The sequence below is a fragment of the Thunnus albacares genome, chromosome 8 (assembly GCF_914725855.1).
Source record: "Thunnus albacares chromosome 8, fThuAlb1.1, whole genome shotgun sequence".
Classification (NCBI taxonomy): Eukaryota; Metazoa; Chordata; class Actinopteri; order Scombriformes; family Scombridae; genus Thunnus; species Thunnus albacares.
Genome location: NC_058113.1, coordinates 14,340,110 through 14,365,986, shown reverse-complemented (window position 1 = coordinate 14,365,986; position 25,877 = coordinate 14,340,110). Strand labels below are relative to the sequence as shown.

The window sequence follows — 25,877 nt, the reverse complement described above, 5'->3', positions numbered from 1 at the left end:
AGTCATGGTGGCTGGGAAAAGCTCTGCCCCTACTGTACTATACAACAACAAGAAGAAAGAAATTGTCAGTGAACCTTGATAAAAAAGATACAGTACCGACTCTTGTTCAGTTCTTTCTTCAAGTAAATTTCAAATATTACTTCACCTACTTTAATTTTTCAAGTTGTCAGTGGGAAAGTCTCAGATACTCCTACATACAAAAAGCAAAATCAAGATCCTATTAAACTGTTGTTATTATAATACATGAACATATCTTACATTTAGAAAAAGTTGACCTGGTTTAGGTGGTTTACCTATTTTTCTACATCCGTGTTGGGGGAAAATAAAATCTGAGTGCTGCTGACGGCAATTTGGCTGTTAGCATCCAATGATTAGCATTAATCACATACTCCAACTCTACTCTGGCTGGCATAAATTATAAAACATGTTAGATTTATAGAGCCATCGGTTTTTTTACTTGCTTAGAGACACAGTCTCTCTTTTTCTCTGTCCCAGCAACTGACGATGACACCATGAATCAGTGTTATTCAGATTTAAAAAGCAATGGTTTCTTTTGGTCTTTGCTTGAGTACATTATCTTGTTAGCGCAGCTCTCAGTACTTTTAATAAAACATTTCAACTGTCTCGTTCAGTCATAAGTATGACATTATATGACTCATGAATATAGGCTTAAACCCTTCCTGTTTAAAGGGGAATATCACACTGACACATTACTCTGAGGCTTACTCATCTTGTTCTTAAATTGCAAATAGTGTTGTCTAACTCTGCCTTATCTGATCACAACATGCCCGACATATTGTCTCTTGATAGATAAGGTCTCTTTGCAAATCTGTCTCCAGGCAAAGCTGGTAACAAGGCAATGTATCATTTGACAAGGAAGCAAGGTGTGGCCGAGATATCTCATCTAATCTATCTCTGTCATCATCACATCTCTGTTACAGTGCCAACAATAATGTCATCAGCCCAAACAGGAAGTGCAGTGCAGTCTGTAAAGTATTTGTACGGCTTTGTTTTGGCTCTGTACTCCTGCACATTTCATGTGAAAAACAATATCAATCCATGTTTGATAGACCATGTAGAAATTGTAGCTCTTGGTATGGATCTCCCAAAGGGTAAAAACAATGCTAGAAATACTACATTGTTCACCCAATATGGATGTGAAAGTCAGATATTTAACCTCATTAAAAATATCACTGTCTACTGCGTCACTGTAACGGACTGCAGTGTACAGCATAGTGTGACAGTGCTAAAGAGGAGACAAAAATGTAATACTTCACACAGCTGTTGTTAAGAGTCAAAAATACAAAGTTAAATACAGCAGTGTTGAAATATAGAAATGATTTCCTTTAAATCAGGGCAGACACAAAACATCTCCCTTTTGTGACACAGATATGATCAACTTTGTCATCTAAAAATAAAAATAAGATCTGCTTACTGTCCTGGTTATCCACTTAGCTGTGACTGTCTTTCTTTCAGTCATTCTATCTCTAATGTTTAGTCCTGGTCTAAGGCAGTAGTAGTAGTGGTAGACCGTATGTCATTTAATTTTAAACATATAATATCTGCTGTACAGTAGCTCTTTGTCTGCTCAACTTATCGGGTCAGTTTCCTGTGATTAATTCAGACAGACAGTGACACCTGCTGTTAGAGAGGCGTAAGAAAATGCTTCATCTGAAAACATCATTTACTCTGACAAATTCCTTTATCTAACTTATAGTAGCAGTAAAAACATGCGCAGTGATGAAAAACTCACATCTTCACTTTTAAAAGATAGTGACAGAGACTAAGTAAAATTTTGACACGTATAATTACACAATGTTGAAATACTGGAACTATTATCAACCTTGTGCAGAAACCTTGTATTACAGAGTGATTTAGTGGGAAGCTGTCTAGGTAGAAACATTCCTTTTTATGAGCAAATTTAATAAATGTAATAAATGTAAAACTGAATCTTTGTTACTATAAGTCATGTTATTCTTTGTGCTTCTTTCGCTCATACCACCACACCCAAAACCTACTGTAAAGGACAAAAAATGGCAAATGCACACATAACGTTTTCAAGATTAATTCAAACATTTGAAAGACATAAAGCTGCAGGACGCACACACAGAGACTCTCATACACTCTCAAAGCACATATGATTAAGTACCTCAGTTGTGTTTTGAGTTCAGTGAAGCGCGGCCTCTTGCTGGGATCATACGACCAACACTTTGTCATCAAGCTGTAGAGAGTAGGTGGGCACTGAGGCGGCATAGCCAGTCGTTCGCCGTTCTCTATCCTGCCAATGACGTCGTTGTTCTTCACACCTTGGAAAGGCTTGATGCCGTACATAAGAATCTCCCACATACAGACGCCTGTGGAAAGACAAAAAACATCAAAATGCAACCACTATGAACTCTTTGATGCTGCAAAGACGAGAGAGTAAAAGTAAAACAGAAGCTGACTTGAAATCAAAAAACCTACTGTTACATTATGAGGACAAAACTGACACAGAAATAAAGAAAACAACACAAACTTACCAAACATCCAGACATCACTGGCTGTAGTAAATCGTCTGAAGTTGATGGATTCTGGAGCCATCCATTTAATAGGTAGTTTACCTTTTGACGCTGGGATACGGGGACGAGAGGAACTGTGTTACACTTCACTGGTCAGTTCAGCTCACATGATGAATAATATTGGAGCTTTGCTTCATGTGATGTTACAGAACAAAAACAGCTAGATAGAAATTGTGGAGGCTGTATTTATGGGTACACTGTGTGTGTGTGTGTATGGAGTTGTTATTGTTACCTTTGTAGTAAGAGCTATCTTCCATGTATCGTGACAGACCAAAGTCCCCCAGCTTCACACAGTCGACTGTAGACACCAACACGTTCCGCGCTGCTATGTCCCTGAAGAGAAAGACATACAAACATGTACATTTATTCTGTTATTCTACTTAATGAGAACCTTAATAAATAATTTACATATGTCATGTAGGTAGTACTAGCTACCTTAAACCATCAGGAAACCATCCTTCAATCAAATAGCTGACCAGACAATCAAGCAGATTTGACATTATGGGAACCCATATACTAGGATAAGGAACCTTTTCCCCACCATAGCAGACTATGTTTTTAGCAGAATACATGTTTCAATGTAAAGCTTCCAGTAGGTGGCAAAACCAGGCTGTGGTTTGTACTTGCAAAAAACAGTATTGCAGATCTGACTGTCCCACATTATTATTACATATTAAATATGTATTAATATTCTATGAAGGATCACTTTGCACTTCTAACTACTCCTACTAAACTATAACCTTAACCTCAAACATTTATAATTTTTTAATAATATGGTATATCGCAGTCTTGGGAAGCCCTCTTGCATACCTGTGTACAAAGCGTTTGCTCTCCAGATAAGCCAGTGCTGTGCTGAGCTGGTAGGAGTACAGGATGAGAGAGGCCAGGTCCAGACTGTACTTCCTCACCTGCAGGAATGAACGTAACTATGGAGGACAGAGAGAGAAAAAAAACAGACAGGATATTAGAGAGAAGGCGCAACAGTGATGTTGGGAAAAACAGAGGATGGAGACGAGGAGAGAGAAAGCAGGAAAAGCAGAAGAAATGCTGAGACAGACAGAAACAGATTGTGATTTACTAATAGATAACGTACACCTTTATACTAATCGGTGTTTTACCTCTCCAAGTGTGCAGAGCTCCATGATGATCCAGACTGGATTCTCTGTGATGACTCCCATCAGCTTCACGATGTGAGGATGGTCAAACTGACGCATGGTCACTGCGGAGAAAGAAGAAGGAGTCAGACGTTAGTTAACAAATAGGTTTTTCTGTACTGACGGGCTCCTGCAAATTCTTGAGAATGAAAATTTGTTGGAAGGTAACATGTGACCAACACACACACACACACACACACACACACACACACAAGGAGCTTACATGCTTCCTGGAGAAACTTCTCCCTGACGCTGTCTGACGTCGAGTTTTTACACGTCTTCACTGCCACAGACAGCGCTGGGTTCTCCTGCAAGATACAGATACACCGAAGCAAAATCAGTGGCAGCATCACAGCTGAACTGAATTATCTACATAAAGTACAGTATATCCACTGTCCACTCATATCTCAATAGACAGGCAGGAAATTCAAAATTAAAGTTATTTGAGGTCTTAAGTTAAATTTATTTATTTTAATGAAGGTCTATTAAAATTCATTTACATTATATTATGTGTTTCTGTATCAAATTCAGAGATTTGTGAATATATTGGGGTTATTCAGTGATAAACCCATAATGTTCTTCTGTTACAACTATATTGTACATGTGCCGTTATTGTGATATGAGTTTAAGTTTGGTTTCTATTTAGCTCAGCTTCAAATTGACTTTGCAGGGAGTGTTAGAGATAAAGACAACAGGGGAGAGGATTACCAGCATGTGTATTATGAGTCAGAAGCAGAATTTTATTATTTAATGTAGAAGATGAACTACAGTTCTGTATCTACAGAGCAGAGTGTCATGTGAGTGAATAACTAACACAAGATTTGTATGGATTTGCTTTTTCCCCACCAATCAAACCCTAAAGCTGTAGGTAGGGGATCATCTATAGAAGGCTATACTCATCAGATTATTCAGGTCTTAACATACTATAAGTGAAAGCTACGTTACAGCTACGCCTTCAATAAATTCACTGTCATTGATAACAAGAGGAATGTTCCCCTGGTGCTTTGTATATCTAGGGGTGTGCTGTGTGCCTAATGCATCTATGCTGAGTCACACACTGACTGGGTCCCTGTGACACATTCAATTTATGTAGCAAAAGATGGACAGCACACATAAGAGTGTTAGAGAGCTTACAACTATAGCTTTACAATGCTCTGTGTGTGTGTGTAAGGGAGGCTGTTTACCGGGCTGATGTACACTCCTTGGTGGACGTCTCCGAACTGGCCTTCACCTATGCAGCGTCCCAACTCAATACGATCCCGCTGAATCTCATAGTCACGTGCTAGACACACAATATACATGGACATGAACACACACACACATACGGTACAGACGCACAGATGAAGACAGAGTAGACCTTCAGATCAAACACACACACCACTACCCACACATACACTTCTTAGTCAGGCTTTGCATCAACCAAGCTTGTCCGAGCTTTTTACAGCGTGCAGGGTTTGTTTGTTTTTGCATTTGATTGCTGAGAAATCATTTACAACTGATTGTGTGGATCATTTCTTCCGGCAAATTCATAATATTTGCAGGAGACTCCACCACACTGTGTAGAACAAACTGATTAACGTCATGTGTGCAACATTATGAGATGTCATCTTTGCGGGGGGTTATTTGAAACCAAAACTATCTTGTATTAATAAAGTTTAAACTCCTACTCTGGCAAGCTTGGTTTTATAGCAGATCAGCAGAGCTCGATGTCAACAGCATGCAGCAACAGCATCAGCAAACCACAGCCGGACATGCCATGTAACACAGACAAACAACAGCCAGTTAACAATCAGTGTATATATGAACATAAATTTCTACATGAATCCAAATGGAATATGGATAAAGTCAGGTTGATTGTATAAATGTGAGACATAATTGGCAGGAAGTTGATATAGGACCAGTGTTATAATTGCTTGGTCCAAATACCTTTTGGTTTGGTGAATTTCATTCTATATTTTCTGTCAAGGAAACCATGAATTTTGGCTGTTGAGAGGCTGGTGGTTTGCTTTGCCTGACAGGCATGACACTGTTGACCTGACTTTGTCCATATAATATAGTGAACTGTATGGATAGGATATACATAGAGATATTGGTGTCAGTTTACACGGTTTGACAAATGTCTGACTCCTCTTTTTGTGAGTTTCACTGTTGTGAAATGTCCAGTACATATGCGACTTTTAGAGACAATTATCCTGGACAATAATGTCTTTTTTGTGGGAATGGTCTAAATGTGGAAATGGGCTATAATATACAGTACAGTGACAAAAAAGCACGTAATTAATGCCTGTGTGCTTTGCCTCTAAATGTCGCCCATGTAACTTGATCTTAAAGAAGTCAAGCGTTATGGTTAACAATGGAGTGGGACTACCCTATTTGTTAGTGGTTTGGGTTTATAATGTTATAGTATATATATATATCTATTTAAACCCTCGCTGCCCTTTTTCCTCCAGGCCAAAGTTGTAAACAGGAACATGCACTGAGTCAACTTGCATGGTTGAACAACATAAAACATTTTATTGAACTCTTGCCATGTTATTGTTACCCTAAGCAGTAAATGGGTTTTTAACAGCTATGCTTGCATTATTCTGCAAGTCCAGTGGTATTGATTTAACTTCTACATCTAACTAAAAAAAAAAAAGGTTTGTTCCACCCTTTTTTCTTAAACATCCAAAATACACAAAAAGAACCAATGTCCAATAACTGGGACTCAGTTCTGAAGCTACCACCAAACTGACAGCACATCAAACATCAACAGAGGTACAGGGGTCAAATCAACAGGGTACAGATACACAAATAAATTCAGAATTTTATTTTACAGTTGCAAGCAAACGTAAAATAAGGATCACAACAACCGCCAAATCAAAGTGCCATCACAATACAACCAGACTTATGGTACGTTCCAATCATTACCTTGATCTAGTCCATAGTATTCTGGGAAAATGGGTTAGTGATAGGAGACAGAAATAACTAGCTGTGAGTACAGAGATCCATTCATTGTTACTGGAGTCTTTATTTTTTATGTCAATGTTACTACAACTACTGCTGTGATTGTGGATGTGACAGTGACGCAGCTGAGAGCAAGTTAGAGGTACTGAAAGTCAGTTATTATATACTGTAGTATCACCAGAGTGTCTGTAATATAACTTAGGATATTTAAAGCCTTTTAGTATGTTTTTTTGAAGAAGGTTAATTTTTGTTGTGCACATACAAAGAGCAAAACAAAGCAACACACACACACACCACTGGCCACCCATTGCTAGTGTAAACAACATGTGAAAGTTGTGTTTTAAAACACAAACACAACTTAAACACCAAACAGACTCCTCTTGTTGCTTGGCAACCTGCTGTTTAACAAAACCAAAACAGACACTGAAAGAGTGAAACTGCTCAGTGTGAACATGAACAGCTAAACGTGACCTTGGCTGACTTATGTATACAAGTGTATTGATCTTCTGACTAAATCAGTCATTTATTTATCTGAGACAATGATGTGACATGTTTAACAGTAGTAAATAGCAGGGATACAGTAAGGTTTCTTCTTTTTGGTGTTTTAGAGTTATCTGTAGTTATATACTGTTACCGCTGTTTGACTAACTTGCTCTCTAAGAATGTGTTTCTGTATTAAAATTGTAAGTCAACAGGACTTAGGTGAAAGGCAATTTATGAATGGTCAAAAAGCAGAAGCCATGTTGGAATTTGGTTGCATGGAACAACATGTGCTTATGATACCCAGGCAACATTTTGAGGCAGTTTAAATGGGCATTTTTTTTACACAACTTGCCAGCTGCATTTCCCATCCTAGCTGAAAGTGATATCGCCCATCTCTGCTGCCTCTGAACATTGCCACTATTTAGCATTGCAGTGAGCTAAATAAAAACAACAGTCCTAAACCTGGTGAGCAGGCACTACTCAGCAGCAACAGCAGCATAGAAATACCTTTCTCATTCAGAGGGATGATTAATAGCTGTTCACTACTAATCATCAAGCATTTTTAGAGCAGAAAAACCTCTTCACTGATCTCTCATACAGAAATTATAACACATTGTCATTTGTCACACTGAACACTCATATAGTAGTGTAATGTGGTAGCAACATATTTAAAAAATGTTAACTGTAACAGACATTTTGGTTTCATAACATATCAAATCAGTTTGAGGAAGTTGTGATTCTCTCTGAATCTTGTGACAACTCAAATAGACTGCAGGTCTATTAATATACAGACAGTATGTGCTTTCAGTGGTTTCCCCTTTTATGAAAGATTACTACATGTGACTACTGAAAATGTAGTTTCATTCAAACCTCAGTCACTGTTTTACCAGCCATTCTTTTTATCAACCAATCCAATTCAAAGCTGCAATCAGAAAATTTTTAATTAGACCTGATTAGTCATTAAATCCACCTAGTATAGATGACTGTGGTGAAATACGTTATACAGCTCATTTATAGCATTTCAACATATTCTCCTGTTGTATAATGTTTAATGTGTTTAGTGATTATGGTACCTGCGTCGTGATATCAACAATTATGAGGTGAAACATTTCCAAATGCAACAATAAATGCTCATCTGTATGTGTGGAAAAGTTATGGTTTTCAGCTTTATATTGATGTGAGAAGGACAATAGTTATAAAATCTTTTTCAAAAGGTGAATTTAGTTTTTCATCTGACTTTAACATACTTTAATAAGATGATTGTTTATCTAGTTTTGGGACAGAATTACCTGCCCTAGCACAAAAATATTCAGATAAGACCACGAAAAAAATTACATCTAAGTAAAATATATTGAAAATGAAGTTGAGCAGCATTAACAGTAGAAGAGTCTCCTCACTCTGATCTCAACCCAACTTTACTGCGAGCACAAAGACTGAGAGACACCCAGTGACCCAACCTAGCAACCTTCCCACCTACACACACACACACGAACCAACCCTCATACGCAAACACAGTACGCTACATGATCACAAACAGGCGAGTCTGATGAGATCCACTGATCAGTCACTTTGTCTCTTCACTTGTCATACGAGCTATCTGCAATATTTGTGTGCTTGTGTATGTGTGTGTGTGTGTGTCTGTGTATTTCTACTCACTTGAAGGCATGGTATAGGTGTCCTCCTCATCTATGATCTCAGCATAGTCGTCTGTTTCTGAGAGGAGAAATTAGCGAAGAAACATTAAGTCTCGCTTGGTGATAAAGAAAAGATAGATAAAAGAGACAAGCTCACATCCTGTCCTATCCTGATATCGATATAAGATGCTTTATATCACCCAGAGGTAGAAATACTACCATTATATTCCTCGTCACTGTCAAACAGCAATAACAAATAAACGCATCAAATTACTGCATGCAACTCAAGAAGCTGAGTGAACACACCTTCCCAGAGTTAAAAAGGAGTGAAAATAACAAGAGTAACAGAAACACACCATCATCAGACAGAAGTACCTTTCCGAATGACTGTCACCATACCCGACTCCAAACACATGCACAACTACAGTAACGATTACAGTAAAATGTTCATGTACTATAGAACAGCTGCACACGAGGAATGGGAGACAGAAGAGTGAGGTATAGTAGAGAGTGAGAGACACACACACACACACAGAGGAAAAGGGAGGGGTGGAAAGGTTTGTTCTTTCCAGAGAAACAAGTTGAAAAAAAAAAAAAACAGGGTGAGTCATGGATAAAGCTGCAACAGTTACAGGCAGATACAGAGACAGATACTATACACATATATGATAAATGTAGACACACAGCAGGAATCCTATATGTTACTACTTTATGATGGTTAATAGAAAGAATTTGTTTACCATCGCCACTAGTGTGACCTGCATGCACCGTTTGACACAAACAGAGAAGGAGAGAAAAGAGAGGGAGAAAGGTATTAGTTTTACTGTTAAATCAAATTAAAACATATAAGCTATAATTTAATGCATTGATCCTACATTCAAGGTAATTTTAAGGTCATTATGTGTAACTGTGAGTTAGTCAGAGGTCAGTAGACAGTCAGAGCGGAGACAGAGTGACAGTGACTAAAGCTCTCCATGTGGACATCTGGCCAGACAAGGACTCCTCACTGCAAACACAGATGAGGCTTTATAGGGGGAAACAGGGTGCACACACTCATATCTATGAGCGCTTTATCTAACTCTTAGCAGTCACTGTCAGTCATGACATTTAGAGCAGCGGACAGAGAGTGAAAGAGACCAACAGGGACGGAGAAAGAGAGACTGGGTTTTATACCTGAGACACAGACAGCTCTGGTCCGTACTCCGTCCATCCGTTTTTCCATCCGCCTCTCATGATTTGAAACTCTGCGCCACAGAGGAGAAAGTTATTTTTGGTATTTGGTCCATATTAACCTAAATTAATTATTATTCAGGATGAACTTTTAGTTGCAGAAGAAGAATGAAGGCTCCTCCCGCATCCTGTCACGTGTGTCAAACATTATGAAACATGTTTTATAGATATGGACAATATAAGGAGTTTAAATTCTGTCATAAATAAATGTTAAAATGTTGCATTAGTCTGTTAATCCGTTCCATGTTTTGGGTTTAAAGTCACATTCAAATTTCCTTTCAAACATTTTCTGAAGTGCAGAACAAAGTGTGTGAAAAATAAAGAGCTATGCATCAACCGTTAAACATCTGAAGCTCTTATACATCTCTTATGCATCACTAGAAATTAAGCTACACCCGATCTCACAGGAAAATGACACATTTTACTTCATAAAGCATCTAATGAGAGAGAGAGAAAAAAAAAAAGAGTTGACTTACTTTGGGATGGAAGGCAGAGCTCTGTCTCCCTCTTTAAGACAAAATGAACACATGGTTTCATGTAAGAGCCACAACAATTTCTTCGCAGCCATAGTTATTTTTAGAAAAGACTAGCCAAGCACGAGCTGGTTATTCAAAGTGACAAGCATAAAGCCTCAACAGCCACAATCAGACTTGACTACTGTTTGAAAGATGGCTGACAGCAATTTCAGCCCTGAGTGCTATTTATGCTATGAGGTAAACATGTTAGCCATTTTGTTACCATCTAAACAATGCATAAATTATCACAATCATTTATCTCCACATAACTGTAACACTAGAACGCAGCAAAACACACAATGATGTATAAATTCATTCAAATGTAAAACGTGTGTCCTACCTTTGTGCACTCTGACAATGAAGGAGTGAGTAGCTGAGGAGACGAGCCGACAGTAGCCGTCAATCAAGTCCGCCATGTTTTCTGCCGTAGTCAGTGATGCCGTGGTGACTGTGAGAGGCTGCACACGCACACACACGCACACACACACACACACACACACAGAAGGATTAGTGTAAGAGTGGGACAGAGAGTTGCTTCACTGTGGACTTGGACACAATGAGAGCTTTATTAAGCATAACGTCTCCTACCAGCGCGCATATACACACATTCAATGCTTCACACACACACATCCCTACACAGATACTCATATGCCCACATGCCTTGCTGCGAACACGCACACCCGCTCTCGACAGACACACTTACGCTGACACTCAAGTACAGATGGCAACACTCGTCTTCACCCTCCTATGCGCGGTTTCCCTCTTTCTCTACATCTTTTCACAGCATTTGTCCTGCTTATTTATGTGGTGCTACAACTTAAACCACAATGTTTAACAAGCAGAGGCAGCATTTACTTTCCTATTTCACAGTCTGATAACAGCAGACGGAGCCAAATATTTGATGGGTCCATTAGTGTTTCACAAAGAACCACGCTGCATGTAAACAATATGACAGTATGTAACGTGTGTGTTTGTGAGTGTTTGTTTTTTTTGTTTGTTTTTTTTACCTCTGGAGCTCCTGCTACGTTGAGCTGCAGCATGCCTTTTCTGTCCTTCTCTTCTAAAGCAGAATACTGGATGGACTGAACCTGGTTAAAGTTAGCTAAGTGTGTAGGCTGCAGAGACAAAGACAGATACAAACAAATCAAAATTAATTCATTGTAACACTTGGACACACTTTCTCGTTTAAGTGAATTGGAAGGCACATGGATGAGAAATTATTCTTTTTTCCTATGAGCCCATTTTAAATACAACAATAAACACTGAGCACTGGGTGGCATAATGCAACACAACAATCACACGTCTGGATTTTTTCAGCACATATTGTCTGTTTTGTAACAAAAACTACTTAGCTACTGCCATTTCAAGACACTTAATTTCAACTTGGACAACTGAGGACACATGAGAGAATCTGTCTACTGGAGAGACAAAACAAACCAGTAGAGGGCAGCAGTATGGTGGATTGTCACTGTGGCCTTCCAATCATCTTAAATAAGAGTATACAGTTGAAAGCCCTCTTCAGTTCAGAAATATAAGCATATAGATGACTTAATGACCATATGATCAAAAAAAATGAAAGAAAGAAAGAAAAAAGAAAGAAAGAAATGGCTACACACTAACTGAGGATTCAGAGTGCCAAGTTAGATTTTCTGTGGTGAGTTGTGATTTTGCATACTCACCGTTGAGCCCTTATCTGTGAGGTAGCTGATTCCTTCCTCTGGTCCGATAGCTAACTCTACTGATATTACCCAACTAGACTAGAGTGAGGGAGAGAGAGAGGCAGTGGGAGAAAGACAAGATTAACACAGATGCCATTTTTCATTATAAGTCACATTTTGCTGTACAATAACTAAAATGGCATAAATTTAATAATTGTGATAATATAACAATTTTAATGTTCTGATATGTTTTTACTAGTTTTGACATTAAATAAGACTAAAGAAGGGTTTATGTAGATGACACTAATAGCATGTTACTGCAGAGGACAGTATGAGGACTATGCAATATACTTTATGTACAGTAACATCACCATTATAACATGTTCATCACAGTAAAGTTGTGCTGGCACAGACACAGAGCAGGACTGTGAAACAAACATGGCAACTTCTATTGCTAACCTCATCTTGCATGGTTCTGACAAGACATTTAAATTAAAGATGAGATTCCTCCCTGCATGCTTTCTACCCTGTGCATGTTAACTACCCTCCACCACCATGACTTAGTAATAAGTTCCAGGTAGGGAAAATGTGTCAATGGACTATTCATCTAAACACGCAACATTTGTCTCAATGAATTGAGTGCTGTCCTACCCCCAATGCACATTTGAAGCACTCCTTGTCGAAGCGGTAGATGGGAGAGAGTATCTCAAAGAACTTGTGGATGCTCTGCTCATCATTGAGGTTAGCAAACTGCTTAAAGGTCTGCTGGATCTGCTTACGAAGAGTCTTTGCCTGATAGAGAAGGAGGAGAGGGAGGAAAAAAGCAGGGGTAAGGAACTGTCTTTCTGGGAGAGACACAACAGACAACTGACAAAGCACACTGTGAGTGACAACAGTAGGTTCAACTTAATTCCAGACAGTAAGATAATCAGATATTGAGCCAGACATTTATTGCGTCAAGATGGTGTCCCTGCCAGTTCACCAGTCAAACAGTCATCAGCTCAGCCAGCAGACAAGGCCAAACTGGAATTGCCAAAGAAATGTCTGCCACTTTCACTTCTGTTATTAGGTAATGGAACTAAAGTTATTCAGGGAGATGGAAATCACTGCTGCTTTACTACATCGTCAGTGTTTTTATCTCACCTTCAGAGAGTCCAGCAGGCTTTTGGGGAAGAACCTTCTCAAACCAACATCTTTCCTAAAAAAAGAATTACAGTGTCACATTTATCTTTGAAAAGTTGCATATTTACCTTAACACAACTTGTTAAAATGAATTAAAATCAGAGGTAATGCAGTTCATAGTGCGGAGCAAATGAAAACAAACATGTTTCAATCAAATCAATCTTACTCTAGTAGTTCGTAGTTAGATTTCTTATCCAGGGCGTTGCCTGGCATCTCTCTGAAGAACCTCCTGTATAATTAACAGAGAGAGGATGATGGTTTAGACACAGGATTAATTGATACATTTCTAGTTAAAATACTCTGGAAAAAAGCAATAATATGTGGCATATAAAGGAATACACAAACTGCATTTTCTCACCTTATTTCCAAACAGCCCAGTTTCAAAGCAACATCTTGATCCACCTGATCGGCTATATGTTGCATGTAGTCACTCTTCACCTGGTGAAACAAAGTGTAGCAGCACAGTGGGGCTGAATGATTTTGAGAAAATATCTAATTGCGATTATTTTGACTGTTACTGCAATTGCAATATGATTTGCAATATTAGAGGAAATGCTAATTTTTGCATCACTATTCTCATTTTAATTGTAAAACATATTAAAGTAATTATGATTTTTTCAGGGATCTACACCAAAAAAAGATGTTTTCTTAAGTCTGTAGAATATGGTGTGTAAGCCAGGACATCTCTGCAGCACAAAATATTTATTTTGTATGGTATTTTGACACACATTTCGCCTTTAACATATATTGCACCTCCTGAGATTTGAAAATTGCAGTGGGCCATATTGTGATTTCGATAAAATTCTGATCAATTGTCCAGTCCTACAGCATAGCTTTTTATAACAATCATTCTGTAAATAATAAGTAGCTCTAGATAAAGTTAAATGATGCAGTCATAGATTGTTCTCACTTTATGAATCATTTAAACAAAACAAAAACAAAACAAAGACACATTTCTGTCTCCTCTTATTCTGTGGTGTCTCACCTGGTGATAGAGGTAGTTGAGAGAGGGTTTGTCTTCAGAGAAATGACTGAGGTAACCTTTAGGAAGGTACCGCATCCGCAACTCATACCTGAGAATCACAGAGACAGTTTGGCTAAATAACCATACAGAGCTCACATACACCCACACACAGACTGAATAAACCTGTAGCATCCTAATGCAGCGCATGTGTGAGACATAGAGACAGAAGGAGCAACGCTTACTCACACATACGGCTGACGCATACACAGACCTCAGTATATTTAAAGCTCCAACTCTGGCTGAGATAGAGGTAAAACAGGGACGAGAGGCACAGCAATTTAAAAAAAACATGATGTTTTGGTCTGAAAAAAAATCTATAAAAGTAACATTAGATTAATGTAAGTGTTGGCCCACGATAAGGCATTGATTTTCAAACATTGTCAAACATTATCAACCGATTGGATATACCTGTTTTCTATGTAAAATATTACAATATGAAAGAAAATTCACCACTTCCTTTTAATATGTAAAATCAGTGGAAACATTTGTTTTTTTTACTTCAATTTTGTATTCAAATGTTATTTTATCTAATATATATTTAAATGTTTACTGTGTTTGATGAAAGAATGTGTGTAGGGGTCAATGGTGTCTTGTGCAAATCTAATGGCATTTTTAGTCATTGTTTCCTTTTATAAAATCTCTAAGTCGTTTCAGACAAAATGCATAAATATATTATGATATATATTGCATAAAATCAAAAGGCTTAAAATATCAAGTATGTCTTTTTAATCACCCAGCTCTACCACACATGTTCTGCCGTATTATGGTGGAATTAGTCATGGTCATGCGTGACGTGGGAAGTGAGAGTGCATGTTGGCTACAGAATAACAGTGGGGTAGATTCTTAACCAAAGTCACTACAGCAGGGTGGCGGTTTGCCTACAAAGTGGCTTGAAAGCAAGTCTTGAAGTTAAAAGATGGCTTTTCTATTCACCGAGCTACCTTACTGTGTGGTGGCTCAGTGAGACGTGCTCTCGTATTTTTGCTGACAGTGAACTAACTGAAAGTGTCAACCATAAAGCATAATGAGATTCCTGCCGTTACATTTGCCAGTTAGCTGTGCCGTAGAAGTACCCAGATGGGCCATGATTGTTTATAGTGATTTTATTTTATGACTGACATATTGCAGTGACTACAGTTGAGAGAAATGGGTCAGGAGAGTAGTGAGCTCCAAGCTGCTGTGATGCTACAGACCTATAGTTAGATAACAAAAGGAAATCGAGGCTGAAGATGAAATGAATAAAACATCCTTGTTCTATAATGAATGGCGTTGGAAAGAAAAGAAAGAACCGAGTAAGAAAGAAAACACAGATGTGAGAGATGAGAGAAAGAAGGATGCAGAGAAAGATCAAAGTGAAAAAGAGCAACTGCAAGCGCACGAGAGGATGGGAGAAAGCACGCAAGGGAGTGAGACAGAGTCAGTCCATCCCCTGGGCTACTGCTGCCGTTCTAACAATAGCTTGGCAGCAGCAGAAGCTCCTGTGGGCTTGCAGCTCTGCCACCCTCCGAGGAAGAGCTGCAACAACTTGCAGTGCCCCTCCGCTGCATGTAAGCGGTGTGGGCAACTCCTTCATCTTGAATTCATTTCAATTTTAATGACTATGGGTGTAACACATGAACTTCAGAACAACAGACTGAATTGTTAGAAAGGTTATTAACAATATCAGCTGAGGATGTTCAAGAGTTGGCGCTGGTATATTTATAGGTTGAGTATAAGTTGAAAACGGACAGAGCTGCTTTCAAATAACGAGGCAAATAAATGTTCCCCTTCATCAGACAGAGAACATCTTTCCTACAGAGCAACATTAGGCAGCTCCATCACGGCTTTACACAGTACATAACAATTCAATAAAAAGGCAATGAATAGTACCTTCGTGCAGGTCATGCACTTGTGAAATGAAGTCACTTTGTACATTTCAATTTAAGTTAACACCATAAGCCCCTTACTCATTTCAGCTATTAACTCCTCCCAATCCACAATGGGGAGACATAGATAAATGGGTTAATTTTAAACCTCAAGAAAAACAAGACAGGAACTGTTTTAAAGGGGGACAATTCAACATTACATACTTGGTTATAATGTTTTTTACTATGTGTACTCAATAATAACCATGAGTATGTTTAACAGTCTTGGTCAATGGTTCCTGGAAAGAATAAAATGGTTTCACTGGGAACATTTGTTATGTAGCTTGAGTCCAAATTTTATGGTGGGCTTAATAAAGTACTGTTGGTTGGCAGGTTTGTAGCCTTAACAAGTGCAGTTTCTGTATGGTCCAATAGGGCATGATGACATGTTTATACTTATGTGTTCTCAGCTCAATGGCTCCCAAGCCGATCAGCTTCCTAGACCTCCTCTGTGAAGAATAAAGTGATGTTATGTTGCCTGGCTTGTTACTTGATATTAGCACATATATATGCACATATACACATACAATACTCTTTGGTAGCCCTTATGGAAAAAGCAGGACAGGGGGAAATAATGGGGAGTGGGAAAAGGCAGTGAGCAAAAAACATTGAATCTTGTTGTGATTCTACCTCCATTCCTCCTGGGGGTGTTGTTTCTCATATTTCTCCCTGACGTGAGACACGCCCAAGTCAGGATGTAACCAATGGAGTGCTTCAGAGTGCAGATGGGTCAAACGGAGGCCAAGAGAAGACACACAGCGTAATTTGTGGATCTCTGCTATCTTCTGGATAACACCCTGTTAAACAAAGATGAATAAAAGAAGTGAGAAGCAGGGAAATGATGATGATAGAGGCTGGTAAAAGAAGAAATGGTGGTGTGTCGATATTCTGTATTTAGCTTCTGTCTCACCCTGACATCTGTAGCGTCTCCGTGTCTGATATTACTAGCCCAGGTGCATGGTTCACTGTTTGTCTCGAAGTAATGAAAGATCTTTAGAACCCGGTCCATGGAGCCTGGAGGCCGCTCAAGACCTCCTGCAGAACCACTGGTACCAACACCGGTACCACCGGGCATTCCAGACCGGGATTTAACCCCACAACCACCCGCTGCGGAGTGATTGAGGTTGGGTTCCAAGTAGGAAGACGACGCCATGCCTGACTCAGATGTTCCTGCTGGGGCTAACTGGCTGTCATATTCTGAAAACAGAGGGAAAAACAGAGAAGACAGAGGTTAAAATGTGACTGAATAGTTGATTGGTAGCAACTTGCCTCATCTCCTCACTGGAAATTCATTCCATGATCTGATTTTGTTAAAAGAGTATTACACAGCAGGTATTGACATATCATGTTTGAGCAGGCTTTGGTTGCATGCAGGTAAATAGTCCATGTGGAGAGCAAAAGAGATGGAACGCATTTGCCGATAGTAATCTCAGAACCCATCGTCTATCATCTGATGACTATTCAGCTTTTTAATTTATCTGCATTTATTATACAGATATCTGTTTATAGAGATTAGCCGACATGTCATTTGGACCTAAAACACCAACAAAAAGTTGCTAATCGGACAATGACCGGCGCATGGAAGAGGAAGTCTCGGCTCTGATATCCCTTATCCGATATCCCTGGCTACACCAGAACCCTGAAATATTGAGAAAGATCTAGCCTTGCAGACCTACACAACACACCCACTTTACTACATGACATCCGCCCTGATATTGTCACCGTAATGGCACACTCCCCTAAACCCTAAACCCTAACCCTAATCATCTTACTGCTCATGGCTAAACCTAACCAAGTGGGTGTGTAATGTAGATACTGTGAGTCTGCAGATAGACCTAGTTTTAAATATTGGCCGTTGTCCCAAGAGGCTAAATCGTCATCAGACAGATAGCCGATGAGTTCCGAGATTGCACAGCCAAAGAAAAAAAAACAGGCTAAAAAAGACAATTAGGGTACATAAAGAAAACTACTTCATCAACCCTTTTTAAACAAACAGCAGAGGGAATAGCTGAGATAGTAAAACGCTCACTCAACCAGCCTCTCAGTCACCACCAGTCTGTCATTAATACTGCACTTTATACATCTGTCACAACACAAAACAGTTCACATTAATAATCATAAAGCCATAAAAGAGAACACACACAGAAACAAATCCAGGTGGAGTACAGATAATAAACCTGTCAGGACACAAACAAATAATAGTAGTGAGACAGCAGAGAAATATGCAGTACCAGTCAAAGGTTTTGACTGGTACTGTACACTTGAGCATGACTACATGTGTGTTTCAGTCAGTCAGTAAATGAGTCAATGTCAACCAGAAAAATACTGACACAAGGTCTTTTTAGAGGGTTCTAATGGACACACAGTTAACATAAATCAGTTGGGTTTAAAAAATAAATTGTCAACCGGTGGGAAACACTTCAGTCAAACTGGACAGTCAACTGCTAAATCAACCAGGTATTTAATCTTATCAAGCATTTGGTTTGACAACAAGCAGCTAAAAGCAACCATTTTGTAAGTGAACAGGATGTGTCCAACCTGTTCAAGCCAAACTCAAGTCTTTCTAAAGCACATCTCTACCTCTCTCACCTGCCTGCATGACTGCAAGGTGGTTCTTAAAATCTGGTTTGACACCCTAAAATCTGCTGTGGGAGGATTACTAAATTTTTCCCTGACATACTGGTGTTTGAATGACCTTTCCAAACCTCTTACACTGTAATCTTAGTCTACTGTAGTTGGGTAACAGCCTAAACACAGGATGAATTCTTTTGTGACAAATTCTCAACAATGAGCCTACAGAAACACAAGAAGTCTCCTTAAAGCAGTCTTCCTCGTGAAAAAAAAACCTGGTTCAATTTTAAGTCCTAGCATAACACGCTTCACATTAACTATATGACTGGTGTATAAGGCTACAATAGGAATGATATTCACACTGCAGTCAGTGCCTAACAAATTTGGACTTAAAATCTACCAGAACTACAGAAAAACAAGAACAAATTCTTTCTTTTTGTCCGACTTTCTTTCACATATAGGTTATTTATTGACCTCATCTTTTCTACAGTAGGTTCATCTTCACACATCCTATCCTTGTGTTGACATACACACTCTGCCGTTTCCTGTGTCATAGTGTATTGTGACTTCCTGGATATCCCAGCAGGCCTTGTTGAATCATCATCACCCCAGTGAGTTTCAGCTGACTGTGAATTCTGGCCATCATGTGGTAACAAAAGAGACGCAAGTAAACCAAATCTGAGAGAATCATTTCATGGGTTATTTCCAGTACCAGGAACATAATCCACCACAAATTACTTTTTCCACAATACCTGTCTAAAACTGATCTGCATCATCATGTACAGTTTATTTAATGCCAAAAGGTCTGATTATTTTTACTGGATGCCTCCACTAATCCACTGACAATAAATCCAACTGACAAACTGTTTTCAGTCAAAAGTCACTGCCTGTAATAGCTGTTTCAGTACGGATGGTCAGGCTCCTAAACAGCCTGTAGTAAGCAGAAAAATCACTGCTTTTAACATTGCAACCAAATAGTCAGTGCTTTCATTTTTCTGTATTGCATTCAGGTCACAGCCAGATCACTTCATACTGAGAAAAAAGGGAGAAAGAAACACAGAAAGAAATATAGAGACTGATCCAGAGAAAGTTGGTTCAGCACTTTTAACAGCTTGACCTACAGTTGCCTCTTTGAAGACAGCAAGTGAAATACATGCCTCTGTGTGTGTGTGTGTGTGTGTGCGCACAATGACTGCACCAGAAGTGTAAAAGGGGACATTATGTGTCTGATAACCCGACTCAGCACTCTCTTGCAAAGAACTTACTGTATCAATAGTGTGCGTCTGTGTAAGTTCTATACACTCTATTACATCCTGTGTCTATGGAGAGGCTTTTTTCACTTCACTTGTCATAGCAGGAAAAGCATGTGTTACTAATAACTTTAAAAGATTGGCTCGTTTCAATTCAAGTGTCCCAGTAAGTCATGACAGTGTGACAGCGAGCCGGCAGGAACAATACCAGGACCTGAAACTGAAGCAGCTAAATGGAATTTAGCCATTATTAAGTTTATTAATTACACCTGTATTTTTGGACATGTCAAAATGTCTTCTGTAAAAAGGTCTATTGCACTAGTTTAGAGCGTGTGTTTATATAGTATAGTAAGTTATTTTCTCTGTAGTTACTGTTATGAACTAGAAATCCCTCACTCTAATATTTTAGTATTTTCTACTTAATTAACCTTTTTGCTACTATTTTTGTAATCTTCCATCGGTCATTATTGTTATCCTTAATTTCCCAAGAAGATATAGTTTGTAGACAATATGTATAGACAGGATATTTTTTGCTAAAACTATTTTTCAAAAAGTGTTATTTAAAAAGGTCTGTTGGCTCTTGTTCATAACTTTTAGTGTCACTCATTGAAGTGACATGCATTGAGGGAAGATGTTCCAGATCATTATTTATGCTTTGTGTATGAAATGCCTGAAATGATCCTTTTGCTCACCTGTCAAGGGTTACAGAAGTAAACACTAAATAAAGTATTTACCTGCCAAGAAAATTAGTTCTTGTCCAAATATCTAATTTAGATTTTATAAAGATGTAAATTTCAATGTTATTTCATGTACAGAATCAGGTAATGGATTAAAGTTCAAGTGACTGAAGGCAAGAAGCCCTTGAAACATACAAGAAGTGAAAAGATGTGTAGATTATGTACATTTTATTAGGTAATGTAAGGTTATTATGCATTTACTTTCTAAGTCTCCACAGTTTAAGAGACAGATAAATGGAGATTAGTTGGTCATTAGCTAAAATAATGAGGTATCCTGAGAAGAACAGAGGCACAGAATGAAAACTGAATCTTTGGTACAGCAGGTGAACATAGTCTACCATGTATTTACATATATGTAGCTTTCATTAGAGCAGGCTCACACTGTAGATAAGTAGAAATACTGGTAATACAGAAAAGTCAGTGTATAACAGGCCTGCAAGGCTTTAACACAACAGATTAGTGTAGATCAGATTACATATTATCTCTTACAGTATTAGTATCAATTAAAAAGATACCACTACTGCTATGATACTACTAGATTATTAGGTGGCTTGTTACAATAGCAGAGTGTCCATTAAAAATACCAGTATATCACCTCATTATAACAAAACCAGCTGCCTTTTGAGTAACTACTACCCCTCTGTCTATCTGATGAAAACTGTCACTGTTAACGCATTAAAGGCTGCACAATTAGTGTTGTTTTACTGGGAACTTTCCACAAAATAACAATATATGAGCTGGGATTTGCCAGAGTTCTGACTCTCATTTGCTCCTTCAATGGCTGCTGACAATTCAAGCTTTTTTAAAAAGGAACAGCTAGCCCGGCTCTGTGTATTTGCTTGAAATGGTCAAACAAATCTTCTGAACTTCCTCCTGAACACTATAAGCTTTATGAAGTGAAGATCAGTACTGCATTTCAAAGTTGGAAGGAGTTATGGACTCTGAACCACTTCAGTACAGCTGTTAGATTTCAAAATAATATATATATATTATTTTTAAATATACCTTCCTTCAATATCATGATGCATAGTAAAACATTAAGTGATTAACTATTAAAAATCTATAAGGTTCATCCAATCTCAAAAATCCACACCTGACCATGTTCTGCTACTAACCTTGTAACATTTCATGTCAGTTTACTTTGTGACATCAGATGCTTTTATGTTATGTGGGTATTAGATTAATGTAATAAGATTTTTTTGTTGTTGTCATTTGCTGTTGTGAAAAATTAATTATAAATACTGTAGATTTAGTGAAATTATGTCGCCTCAATTAAGCTCAAAATCGCAACCGAAGTTTTTGAGATGCAGCCCACAGCAAAGTTTTATGTATTTTTGGTGGGTTATACTGATAAATATATCATCAAAACATCCTTTGTGGACCCCCTCCCCTCCCCGGAAAACCCTGTCCAGAATGTCCGTAAGCGGTGATACGGTTGTACAACATACTTTCAGTCGTTATAACAGCAACTCTCTTAGTTTGCATACAGCTTTCATGCCTTGTCTCGGAGGGCCAAGTTAAAAAATGTATTGGGGACATAATTTTGACTGCAACTAGTTTTAAATAGAAACCATTGCACCAGAGGAGCCATGGAGTCACAAACCAGCCATCTGCTGCTGCTCACTCACACATCAGAATAATCAGATTACATATTAAGCGCTCAAACGTTGTTACATACCATAGTATACATCGATCCAATATCACACACATACCCCTAACCTAAATACCACATACAGCTTAATAAAATCCTACTGGTAGGCATACCTACCTACATTTGCCTTGGTGCATGTATTCAGCGCCTTTATGCTGTAAATACTGTTACGTCATACATTACTTGGAAATGGGGTAAAAGTATGTTATCTAAAGACATTGTTCAGTTTTAATATGGCCCCCAAATCTCTAAGGCGACAGACTGGTAGCTAAATCCATGCTTTACTCCACGCTGTACTGTAGGTTAGGCTGAAGAAATAACAGATTTATGAGTATGTTGTTTTGCTAAATTGTCTCTGATATTGACCGGAAGGAGGTCACGTTTGCCAGCGAGATATCTGAAATATTTATGAATGAAGCTGATTGACTCAATGAACATAAAGTTCTTTGCCAAAGAATCAATTTGTAGTTGCAGCTTGAGAACTTTTGTTTTTGCTTTTCTGAAGGTCTGACACCTGAGGCGTTGAAGTTGGCTGCCAAATGTCACTGCATTCTTCAGTATTACGACATCAAAACAAACAACAAACACACAGCCTTTCTATTACAAAGAGTGTCTTTTAGTTACCAACTGTATAGCTTGCAAATTCAGATTTACGGCATTACAATATATGGATGTCAATGCAAGTTTGCATTACTGTTTTAAAATAGGTGCACTACACAGCACAGGATTGATAAATCATTTCTTAATGCACCAATTTAAACTCAACACAACTGCACCAAATCTCCACATGCCTGCCCTCGCACACTCCCACAGAGCAGTGAAATAAAGTCAACTAGGCCATGCAGGCAGCCAGGAGAGAAGCAGGCGGCTGCCAGTCCAACCAACCCCTGTCTCTGTGAGGCTGCACTGACTGACAGTTAGCCTGTTAAACCACAGAAGGCTGGAGTTGAGCTCCATCCCGTAGCAGCAGCAGCAGCAGGACGGTTTATCTCGCCTAACTGGTATCTGGGTTACTGGGGTTGGCACAATCCTGAGGGAGCCTAGGTCTTTCTGTCTTTTACCATCCTTTCCCTTCTCCTCTGTACCTCACATTTATCCCTCTTTTCATTTCCAAAGCCTGCATCTTTTCCTCTCTTTTACTCCTCATATGCCTTTACTCATGTAGCCTCCTTTATCCATCCGTTCCTCCTTCATCTGTAGCTCTTTTCTTCCCCACCCCTCTTAATCTCCCCTGTCACTCACAGACCTTCCTTCACATCTCCATTTGATCCTCCTGTCCTATTGAACCACCCCTCTTCCTTCCTCCTTCTCATCTTTCGCTCATCCTCAAACAATTTCCTCTGCCCTCCTCCCTTCCCCACGCTACTCTTCTCTTTCTTCTGCCAAGGATGCGCATTATCTATACCAGGCAAGAGAGAAGAAAAACTTCACATCTAAATATCGGTTGTATATGTGTAAATTTAAGCAGGTGAGTGATAAATTCTGGCCTACGTAACTGTAATTTACATATTTGGCTGAATACAGTGTTTTTCTATAGAGTACTCATCTCTCTGAAAAAAAGAACAGAGGGACCAACACTGTGTGTGTGTGCCTTCGAAACTGTGACATCTGAGCTACCAGGACCTCCATCACCCCCACACACCAACCAAATTACAGCCGAGTACAACTATAACCTTGGAAAATTAACTCATATGGAACGTAGTTCAGTTATTCCTAGAGCTGAAATGATTTGCTGATTAACCAATTAATCAATCGACAATGCTGCAAAGACCTGCCGGGAAAATCTGTTTATTTCAGCGGCTAGCTGGACTACTACGTTACTACACCGAGCCATTTATTTCATTCTTTGGCGGTCAGACAGCGCGTGTTCATGTTATATTAATGACTGGTTACCAGCATTATTAGTTGCAAGTGCAACTAGACCTCATCTGTCAAAAATAATGAAAGACAGATGCAATAGAAGACAGAAATTATGATGATGTCATAATCAAAATCTCTCCTAAGTGATGAGATATATAGAGCTGCAACAATTAGTCGATTAATTGATTAGATAGAAAATTAAGTGCCAACTATTTTGATAATTGATCATTTTGAGTCATTTTTTAAGAAAAAAAACAATGCCTCTTAAATGTGAATATTTTCTGATTTCTTTAATCTTAATGGTCGTAAACTGGATATCTTGTGGACTATTGGTTGGGACAAAACAAGACATTTTTTTGGAATTTTTCATCATATTTTTTGACATTTTATAGACCAAATGACTAATCTGAGAAAATAATCAACAAATGATGAAAATGATCGTTAGGTACAGCCCTGGAAATGTACAAATTAGTTTTGCCACTGTCCAATATAAACGTCATCGAGCAGGAAGACCAGTCCAATTAAACTATATCCAACCAATCAACACTAAAGAAAAATGTTTCCAAGCAGAGGAGGAGATGATAAAGAATGAGAAATCATGGTGGTGTATTGCAATAGCATATTTTATATTGTAAATAATTATATCAAATATAAGAAATGTGCACTGTATCAAAGAATAGTTTATATCTGATAATCAATCATACAAATCTAATATAGTTGTGAATGGATATTGTGAAACAAAAGTACTCGAGTTTGCTTTCAGCTCGCATGTGGCATGATTCTATTGATAGACATTTTAGTACGTACTTGGTAAGGGGTGCTGTGCATAGATGCAGGCCCCCTTGCTCCAGCAGAGAGGGATGCAGCCGCTGTTTTCCATTTGTTCTGTAGAAGGAGCAGTTTCAGGTCTTGCCACAGGGCCCAGACAAAATTGCTGGGCCCTGAAAACAGCATAAGAGACTGGCTCTTAACCTGGCTGCAACTGTAGATAAATCCTGGTAGCTAAATTTGAATACACCAAGGAAAAGCCACTAGAGATATCCAAAAATCTTGTAAAAAAGATCGAGACCTGTTATGCTGGTTAACACGCTGTCATTTGTTACAGTGGTTATAATATCCATTGTGCAACTTTTAAACAGCTCACTTGACAGCCAGAGGAAATGCAATAGAAAGAGAGAGAGAGAGAGAGAGAGAGAGAAAAAAAAAAAAATCAATCAAAGCTAGTGTCCCAGGGTTGTAAAAGTGACTCCAGCGAAGCAAGGAGCCCGATAAGAGGAAACAGAGGATGTCAGATATTCTTTGTACTGTAAAATCTGGTGACACAGCAAGTACCCCCACAGGAGGCAGAGAATAAACCAGTCTGTTGCTGTCTATACTCTAGCAGCCACTCAACATCAGGGTCCAAGTCCAGCTGGTAGATATGCTCCAAATGCTTCACCTTTAAATAACACTGAGATAAAACTGACTCAGCTTGTTACATGCACAGTATCCCAGAGTTGATTTGAAAGTCAAACCTCCAT

At 38.7% G+C, this 25,877-nt stretch overlaps 1 protein-coding gene across 12 annotated transcripts in view; it reads right to left on the bottom strand.

Moving 5' to 3' along the window:
* The window catches only part of LOC122986684 (focal adhesion kinase 1-like), a 65,468-nt gene that overhangs the window by 25,110 nt on the left and 14,481 nt on the right, over window positions 1–25,877 (bottom strand). For 4 of the 12 annotated variants that reach the window (XM_044357979.1, XM_044357980.1, XM_044357981.1 and 1 more), the window contains exons 1-23: window positions 25,165–25,252; window positions 17,199–17,485; window positions 16,919–17,085; window positions 14,346–14,433; window positions 13,719–13,798; window positions 13,527–13,589; window positions 13,322–13,376; window positions 12,830–12,970; window positions 12,200–12,277; window positions 11,528–11,635; window positions 10,861–10,978; window positions 10,482–10,512; window positions 9,949–10,019; window positions 9,516–9,533; window positions 8,798–8,854; window positions 6,623–6,643; window positions 4,897–4,994; window positions 3,936–4,020; window positions 3,677–3,777; window positions 3,369–3,484; window positions 2,791–2,891; window positions 2,520–2,609; window positions 2,150–2,354 (exon numbers count right to left, since the gene is read on the bottom strand). In XM_044357979.1, the coding sequence (XP_044213914.1) occupies window positions 2,150–2,354; window positions 2,520–2,609; window positions 2,791–2,891; window positions 3,369–3,484; window positions 3,677–3,777; window positions 3,936–4,020; window positions 4,897–4,994; window positions 6,623–6,643; window positions 8,798–8,854; window positions 9,516–9,533; window positions 9,949–10,019; window positions 10,482–10,512; window positions 10,861–10,978; window positions 11,528–11,635; window positions 12,200–12,277; window positions 12,830–12,970; window positions 13,322–13,376; window positions 13,527–13,589; window positions 13,719–13,798; window positions 14,346–14,433; window positions 16,919–17,085; window positions 17,199–17,485; window positions 25,165–25,237 (2,252 nt within the window). In that variant the 5' untranslated portion in view covers window positions 25,238–25,252. Of the gene's footprint in view, window positions 1–2,149; window positions 2,355–2,519; window positions 2,610–2,790; window positions 2,892–3,368; window positions 3,485–3,676; window positions 3,778–3,935; window positions 4,021–4,896; window positions 4,995–6,622; window positions 6,644–8,797; window positions 8,855–9,515; window positions 9,534–9,948; window positions 10,020–10,481; window positions 10,513–10,860; window positions 10,979–11,527; window positions 11,636–12,199; window positions 12,278–12,829; window positions 12,971–13,321; window positions 13,377–13,526; window positions 13,590–13,718; window positions 13,799–14,345; window positions 14,434–16,918; window positions 17,086–17,198; window positions 17,486–25,164; window positions 25,610–25,877 lie in introns of those variants that run through there. The other 8 variants (XM_044357983.1, XM_044357989.1, XM_044357982.1 and 5 more) reach the window with 5 other exon arrangements.